General features: G+C 33.1%; 1 protein-coding gene across 1 annotated transcript; it reads left to right on the top strand.

Moving 5' to 3' along the window:
- Positions 1-1,557: 1,557 nt before the first annotated feature.
- LOC123529598 (uncharacterized) lies at positions 1,558-3,947 on the top strand. Its single transcript, XM_045309986.2, has 2 exons — positions 1,558-1,776; positions 1,969-3,947. The coding sequence occupies exons 1-2, from the start codon at positions 1,681-1,683 to the stop codon at positions 3,328-3,330; spliced, it is 1,458 nt and encodes a 485-aa protein (XP_045165921.1). The 5' UTR covers positions 1,558-1,680; the 3' UTR covers positions 3,331-3,947.
- The last annotated feature ends 5,504 nt before the right edge of the window (positions 3,948-9,451 follow it).

The raw sequence follows: 9,451 nt of genomic DNA, 5'->3' as shown, positions 1-9,451 counted from the left end.
CTGAATACTGGTTGAATCAATCAGTATTTTCCCCAGTGCATTTCCGCAATATTGTACAACAGAGGTTGAAGGCCAGTTTATTCAATTTTGGAATGAAAAAACTTTGCATTTCCAGAAAATGTTTGTGTTACAGAATATTTATAACAACCTTTGAGTTTGAAAATTATTTTAAAGTTTTACCAACAAATCTCGCAATATCCATTTGTCATTTCCGATGTAGGAACAATTTGTTACAAGTTGAAAGAGGCAATATTGGCACTGATATTGGTGAAATACTGCTAACTCACTTCTTTACATTTTTAAAGTTAACATTCTAATCAAATAGATTACTAAAGGTCGGGTTTCACATTTCCAGTTCTTATTTCCAGATCCTCAAAGCGATTACCTTTAATTGCGTTCATTTAAGTATACCGTATTGCGGAAGTAATCGCTGCGGGGAGTTTTATAAATGTTCATTGACATAACGAGGACGGTACCCATATGCAAACGGGTAGGTATCATTATTTATTTTCACCCATCGTCAGAGGTACCATCAAAAACAGCGACAGGATGCATATAATTGAAATTTTATCAACAAAATTAACTTCCAGGTCAAGATCCATTCGTTTTGTAGTTGAGTATGCATAGTTTTACCAAGGAGAGTGCCAAATTCAGTTATTTCAACTTCGAATAAAGAAAAACACGTCCGAAAACGTCAAATTACATGAATTTCGTTACATTTCTTCAAATTTTGTAGTCATATCAATATTATTGAGGACTGATATTTTCACAAGTGCGAATTAATTCATTTCCTCGGACGATTCTGTCTTTAAAATGTTCAACATGCTTAAATATGTGTCATATGTTGGTATTGTTTTTATATACCCTATACAACCTACATGTATATAAATCACACGAGGGCGGTATCGCTCACTCGAGTAGATACCCGAATAACCAGTGTGTTGTAATCATATGCTACTATATATAGCGGGTTAGGTAGATACCCTTTGTATGTTAACAGATATATCAGAATTATTAAATACTCGATTAAACTTAACAGCACTGACAATATTATATTAAAGTATGTTTACGAGAACGCTGTAAATGATTGTAGTCAAGGTCGTATTAACTGGGTGTCAAATGTAAAAAAGATATTAGATAACTTTGGTTTTTCATATGTATTTGACAATATTAAATCAATCGATGTAAAAGTATTTTTATCCGAGTTTCAGTTATTTGACACAGTTAAAGGTGATTGTCGGGGGACTCTTGAAAATAGTACTGTTTTAACCCTCTATAAAGATCTAAAAACACAATTTGGTTATGAACCTTATTTAGACATTTTACCTAGACATCTGCGATTTTACTTTTGTAGGCTTAAATTATCTGTACATCCGCTTAGAATACAAACTGGAAGATTCGATAGAAATAGAATACCACGTGAAGAGAGATATTGTTTAATGTGCAATAGTGTTGATATAGAAGATGAATATCACTTCGTATGTATTTGTCCTGCATATACTGATATAAGAAGAAAATATATATGTAACTTATACTTCATCCGTCCGTCTGCTTATACTCCGTATCGACAAATTTTATCACGTGACCCGAAACAGGTAAACAGAGAGTTTCCCAGCCAGTGTGTTTATATACATACCGCATGTACACATTGCAAAGATTATCTAGTATTATCTTGAAATCATGGTGTTTTACTGCTGTGTTCCCAATTGTAAATCTTCAGGATTTGATGAAAATGTATCAATGCATAAATTTCCAAATGATGAAAGGCAAATTAAGGTAAGAAAGCTATTTCATATTTTTTATTTATAAAAATAGTTCAGTGTTCAAAATATTAAGATAGAAATGTTGCTTGTTTAAAGAACATACAGAATTCATCAAAAAAAAAAAAATCCCAGCTGCTGTTACAAGGAAAAGTGAAGTATTGTTAAGAGTGCCTTCTGATAAATAGTGTTTTCTTTTTAATTTTAGGTGTGGAAAGACAGGATACGTAGGTCAGGGTCATCGGCTACAAAGGATGACTTTAGAGTAACAGCCAGCACCAGAGTCTGTTCAAAACATTTCCAATCTGTAGACTATGTTTGCCCAGATGCAGCAAAGAAACGTTTAAAGTGTGATGCAGTTCCATCTGTTTTCACATGGATTCACACACCAAAGCGGAAGTCACCGAGAAAGAGAAAGTTTGAGGACAGCGATGAGACAGACACTGCATCAGAAGGCGAGGAGAGAGTGCATCAGGAAGTACAGGCTAATATAGTCATGCCGTGTACTCATAGATTCTCAATGAATAACATCGTACATTCCAATCCTAAGCTGAATTTGTTACGTTTTTATACAGGCTTTGCAACTATTGCAGTTTTCAATACCGTTTTAGAACTGATTGTGCCAAAGAAGGACCGAAGTTCAATAACATACTGGGATCGACGCAAAAGTAGTTCATACACATCTGGAGCTGAATATTTTGAAAGTGACTATGAAATGTCAGAAAGTGAAAGCAGTGATGAAGAAGATTTTGATGCATCTCAAGCATCCAGGACTTACAAACTTTCTTTGGAGGATGAATTCTTACTGACTGTAATGAAACTTAGACTGGGGTTATTTAACAAGGACTTGGCAAACCGTTTTCAAATTTCGTTATCAATGGTGTCAAGAATTTTCAATACATGGATAAATTTAATCTACATAAGACTAGGTTCTATGAAAGTTTTTCCTCATCGTGATATAATATCAAAACATATGACACATGATTTTAAAAAGCAGTATCCAAATGTAATGCTAATTATTGATTGCACTGAGTTAAAAATACAAATGCCTTCTTCGTTAGTACGAAAGTCACAAACGTATTCTGACTACAAGTCGGCAAACACATATAAAGGCCTCGTTGGAGTAGACAGTCGTGGAGGAATAATGTTTGTGTCACATTTATACACTGGTGGAATTTCAGACAAAGTAATTTGTCAACGCAGTGGTCTCTTTGATTTGTTAAAACAAAAAATAGAGACTGGCGAATTAAAACGTGGAGACGGAATCATGGCAGATAAAGGATTTACAATTGCAAACGAATTGAACGAGATAGATCTCTGTCTAAACATTCCTCCGTTCCTTGGAAAAAGAAAACGATTGTCTGCTGCAAATGTACAGGATACACATGTAATAGCTCATCATCGGATACATGTTGAAAGGGCCATAGGAAAAGTTAGAAACTTCCATATATTTGACAGAAGATTACCTATTAAATCTGCTGGTGTTGTAAACCAAATATGGACTGATTGTTGCCTTTTGTCAAATTTCCAGGACCCTCTTATTGCAAAAACTTCAACTGACGATGACTAAAGTACTCACTTAAACGTCCGTCTGCTTGTTTTTAAGATAAGGCACTGCTGAGTTGATGTAAAATTGAGCAAGCTTTGGGAAAATTCTTGCCCACACGTTTTTGTCATAAAATATACGTTCTACAAATAGTCCTTTGTTCGTGAAAACAACAAAGTCGCACCAATTTACACCGGCTATTGCCATCTGTCCAGTCACTTGGTAGAAGTAACTATGTGACCTTTTTAAATGCAGCTCCTCGTCCCTTATTTCAAGACAGAAGTCTGTATTTCTTGCTGCTTCCGCGGGTGTAGTATTTCTATATTTATATGGGCACTTAATTTCCAACAGCCCGAAGTGATCATAAGATGACCTGTCTAAAACTTTGCCGTCTGGGGAAGCTCCAAGATAAGGACAGCTTGGATTTATTACGAGTCCTGTGCGAAATACTGACACATTATGTTTACAGTTGTTTTTCATTTTTTTAGTGTACAATTTTCGTGCAGTATCTTCTTTATCTCTGCCATGTGAAATTGATTTTACACTTGATAAATCTTTGCATGTAAATAAATTTTTGACAAAAGCTTCACTTGGTTCACTTTTTCTATTTATAACGTCGCCAAACTTTGATGCTGTAAGTCTATTTTACGCATCTCATGCCATAGTTTATTCTGAGACTGATCGATAGTGATTTGTTCAATCTCCTCAGACCTGGCTTTAGTTACGTCCAGTGATTGCAAGAATGTTTTGCTTGTTTCATCAAGTTGAGTTAAGTCTATGTTAAGACTTGAATTTGGTAAGGTATATCAGGGAAGCGAAGGTTGTCTTGCAAAACAATATCAACTTTGCTGGGAATGTACGCTGAAAATTCAGACTTAGAGCTGTGATAGTCTTGGAGTTGATAGCTGAGTGGGGAACCAGTAGGAACTTCTCCAAATAATGTGTCAGTTGAGTGTGTTGTTGAGTGGTCTTTAGTTAAATACACTATAGGAATGTTACTGTTGCGTGCTCCAACTATTTCTTGTATAGTAGCTATCTCCTCTTTTGATGGTGCCAAAGTTCCTTTACTTTTTTTTGCACGCCCGTCATACAAATAACATTTCACAGGTTCCCTTTTACGTAGCTGTCTGTCAGTTGCTGCTTTGGCAAAGGTGAGCTTCATTACTGGTTCTGGTTCAATTTTGTCCCCACGTGGCTTATGCCATATTTGGCTCACTTCTGTACATGACATATCTGCTGGGATCTCTGTCATTCTCTTGCTACTCCAGTGATTTACATTGTATAACAATGCAATTATATGGTTGCAAACTCCTCCGGTTCTGAAAGCATAAATGAAATCATATAATTAGAATTTATTTGATAATATTCATTATTCTTTTAGTGACATTTGTTTGAAAACTTCAGTATAGTTTTAATGGAATACAAGACAAAATAATTCACACACAAAAATCAAATTAAGTTTCAATCATTTAAAAAAGTACATAATTTTCACTCACCCAGCAATACAGCTGCATTGTCCATCAAGAACGTTTGATTCTTTTAAACATATCTCTGCCGATAATATATGTGGCAATTCATTTTTCTTCTGACTTCGCCAACATTTTGCTTTGACAAGAAATTTACTGTCTGTTTTACAAACAAAAGCATCATGTACATAACTTTCAATAAAAAAATTGTATCCTTTTTCAAATGCCCTGTTTTTTCCTCTTACTTTTATATAATCAGCAATTTGTAAAATAGTAAATTTTGGAATTTCATTTAATTTTTTACTCCAATTCAAAGAACTACTAGAGGCCATTTCTGTAATTTTCTGTAGAATATTGTAAAGACTGAGATTAATTAGGATTCTGTGTAGGTTGAGGGTCTAATTGTTTATTTATTAGCAAGTGATAAGAAATAGATTAACTGTGGTTATTAATCTGACATGGTTGTAAACTCATTGTAGAGGCATTCTCTCTGCAGTGTAGTGAGAATGTTTACCTGTTTCAGATCACGTGATAGGGCTGTCGATACGGAGTATAAGTATTTACAGTTGTTAAGATCAACTGATAAAAATATTCTTGTGAAACTATCATTGTTTGTAAAAGAAGCTCTTACTGTAAGAAATTCCATAATTAATAACGTTGTTTAACTGTCTAACCTCCTATATGTAAACTGTTGTACCAAGCTTTTTTACTCTTTTTGCCTAATTGTCTATTCATTGTATGTATTCCATTTACGTGATGTTATATACTTGTATTTATGTGTTGAGACGATGTACTCCGTACAAGTCTATAATAAAATATCTGTTCTGTTCTGTTCTGATATAAATCGTGATACTGCCCGTAACGGTGTAGGTGCAAAAAAACTTAGACTGTATTGTACATAAACAGAATTTTAGAGTAGAACAGTATTGAACAAGGCAATTCATTGATGCAAGCATCAAAGACGCCGCCAAGTGTTGTGTCTGAAGTACATTTATTGCAATATGAGAAATCACCTAATCATTACTTTATTAGTCTGACTGGCTACAAGTTATCAACATCAGCACATAAAACAATATATGTTATAAACTGTTTAAAACATGAAGAATAAACATGATAGAAAAGTTTTACCATGCAATACAAATCCTCTACCTGCAATGACATTAACATTGCGAGTAGGTGGTCCCTTTACATACAAAATTAAAGTAATTATTTCACTAACTAAGGTCATCTCCTGTGAAAAGTTCTTATATGCAGGAGCGTGTGTATGAAGTTTCACAGAAATGCTGTTTGTTGGGAAATGAGGAAATGTTGAAATTATTTCAAAGTTGTGGTTCACAGAAACCATTATTTTTATTATCATGTAATGTAATGAGTGTTTTCTATTTACTGATGAAGTTTTATGGACCTTAGTCACCTACATTATAGATTTCAGAACGCGGATTATACACAGCAATTTACTGTTTCCCTTGACAAAAACAATCAAAAATTTTGTCCAAGAAAAGAATGATATAACATAAATAATCTCTATATTGCCCCTATTCACAAAGCATGAATCTTTCTTATATACTTTTGAATATCATAGAATTCATTTTTGTTTTCGGACGAATGATAAACTTGAAGTCCTCGTTGAACTGTAAGGTTACTAGGAGTATGTCAGTGTCTAGTTCAAATCTAATATTACAAGAAATTTAGAAAGCATAATAACCCACTGCCAAAGCGAGTGTAGAAAATATTTCAATGAAAATGTTTTGTTTTTTTTTCCCTTTATTTTTTTTTTTTTTTTTTTTTTTTGTCAGGAATGGACAAATACAAAAACTATCTATTAAATTAAAAACAAAAAACAAAAAAAGAAGCAAGTAAAAAGATATGATAAAACCAGAGCAACTGACTAGTCATATAAGATCAATGAACATATAAATTCAACAAGGAATTCTATTTTAAAGTCACTGATGCTTTGTTAAGTTATGGTCCCATGGCTTTTGATATTTCGATCTAACCACATTTAAAGAAGTATTAACTTGTCACTGACAAATCCAGCCAAGTGCTCTTTAGCCTATTGCACACCTTAGTTGACAGTGTATATCTGTAAACAATGAGTATATCTATATGACACATAAGCAAAAAAAAAAAAAGAAAGAAAAAAGAAAAAAAACAAACAAACAAAAAAACAAAAAAACAAACAGAAATAGGAATTTGCAAAAGTGTGCGCATTCTGAAATTACATCACTGTACCTATCAACAAAGAAAATAAGACAAAAAGGTTAAAAATAAGTTAACAGCGGCACTTCCTTCGTTCATTTCAACATATCTATGCTTATTGATTCCTTTATTTACGGTTTTTTTTCAAGGAATCTTTTGCAGGCAATTGTAATTTTCCATAATTTTTTTTTTTTAATATTCTCTTCGAAGTTGTAAAATACACGAACGCTCCCTTGTCCAGGCGATTCACGCTTTACAGTATGGTATATCTGCGGTGTGTTCTATTTATAGAAAATGAGAAAGGTAAGTAGGTCATGCTAAGAATAGAAATAGAAAACTTGCCTTACAGAGTAGCCTCCCTTATCAATAAATCGGATCAACATTTTTGACGAAATTGTAAATAAAAAAAATATGTTCTGCTCTACAAATAAGGAGAGGAAAGACAGATAGCATTGTTTTAAATCACATAATAAATTGCATTACATACATTTTTTATGTTTTCTTTTTGCCATTTTTTGTTTATTCACTAAAATGTATTGTGCAATATCGTTGATCCTTTTACAAACTATTCACTGTGTTCAGTTTTTCACTCCGAAACTATTCATTACCATCTTTACAGGGTCCGAAATAAAAGTGTATCCCATATACTCGACACCGCCTTCAGGGCGGCGTCGAATAAATCATATCGAGGTGCACTTGTTAAGTTTAGGAGTGGTACAGCTCCAATACATATAGAAACTGGTAGATACAACGGTTAGAGTTTGTTTTTATTTTGTTCCGCTATTGTTGTCCATGTTACAATATTATTCGTACAGATTTACTGTTAGGAGCTTGTAGAATCAATATAAATTTCACAACTTCAAATGATACAGAGAAAGTAGCTTTTTTGCTGACAAATCCAGAAATAGCTTTATTATGTGCCAAAACCTGTTTAAGTTAAGAAGAAATCTTTTATATCATTGAATAATTATAAATGTATAAATACGTATATACGGTGTACTAACTGGTACTAACTTGGTCGTACAATTTTTAGCTCGACTTTTCGATGTAGAGCTATTTGCACTCGCCCTGGCGTCGGCGTCGGCGTTGGTTAAAGTTTTTGATTAAGTCAAATATCTCTGTTACTATCAAAGCTATTGACTTGAAACTTAAAATAGTTATTTACTATCAAAGTATACACCAGGGGAAACAATCCCCATAACTCTGATTTGAATTTTGACAGAATTATGCCCCTTTTTAACTTAGAATTTTTGGTTAAAGTTTTTGATAAAGTCAAATATCTCCGTTACTATCAAAGCTATTGACTTGAAACTTAAAATACTTATTTACTATCAAAGACTACACCAGGGGAAACAATCCCCATAACTCTGGTTTGAATTTTGACAGAATTTGCCCTTTTTTAACTTAGAAAATTTGTTAAAATTTTTGATAAAGTCACATATCTCTGTTACTATTAAAGCTTTTGACTTGAAACTCAAAATAGTTATTTACTATCAAAATCTACACCAGGAGACACAATTCCTATAACTCTGGTTTGAATTTTGACAGAATTATGCCCCTTTTTAACTTAGAATTTTTAGTTAAAGTTTTTGATAAAGTCAAATATCTCTGTTACTATCAAAGCTTTTGACTTGAAACTTAAAATACTTATTTACCATCAAAGTCTACACAAGGAGAAACAATCCCCATAACTCTGGTTTGAATTATGACAGAATTATGCCCCTTTTAACTTAGATTTTTTTATTAAACTTTTTGATAAAGTCAAATATCTCTGTTACTATTAAAGCTTTTGACTTGAAACTCAAAACAGTTATTTACTATCAAAGTCTACACCAGGAGACACAATTCTCATAACTATAATTTGAATTTTAACAGAGTTATGCCCCTTTTTAACTTGGATTTTTTTTTTACTGGCCAATATCAAATTCAGAGTCAAACACTGAGGAAAGTCGAGCGCGCTGTCTTACGGACAGCTCTTGTTATAACAGTTAGTCGTAAATAAAGGGGAACTTCTTAAGATATTTTAGCTACTTGTGAATAGAAATAGATTATAGTCTCTCATATTCTGACCAGAAAGGTTTGCATGTTTTATTGTCTGATGTTATTTTAATATGTATATGTTTGTATATCATGCAAAATTAGACTTTAATAAACATATATAGTATTATTTTGTTTCAAAGCAGATACGATATTATAATGTCAGTATTATATCAAAACTAATTGACAGAAATCCGAATGCCTGCCTTGTTTAGATGGATGTTTACATCATAGCTAAGATAATAATTTCAGCAACAATAAATAAACTTGTTTTGTTCTTCATCGGCTGACTGGTGTAATTATTAGATGTCCTGTGAGGAAGTAAGGTCACGTGACAACAGAAGAGCACCGTGTACTGAAGAAAACTTCAGACCCTTGTCCCTGTTGAGTAATCTTATGACTCCATTGTTCCTTTCCCGAAGACAAGATATTGGCGTGAACGG

The sequence above is a fragment of the Mercenaria mercenaria genome, chromosome 13 (assembly GCF_021730395.1).
Source record: "Mercenaria mercenaria strain notata chromosome 13, MADL_Memer_1, whole genome shotgun sequence".
NCBI lineage: Eukaryota > Metazoa > Mollusca > Bivalvia > Venerida > Veneridae > Mercenaria > Mercenaria mercenaria.
Note: the sequence above shows the minus strand (reverse complement) of the source record. Positions and strands in the feature narration are given on the sequence as shown.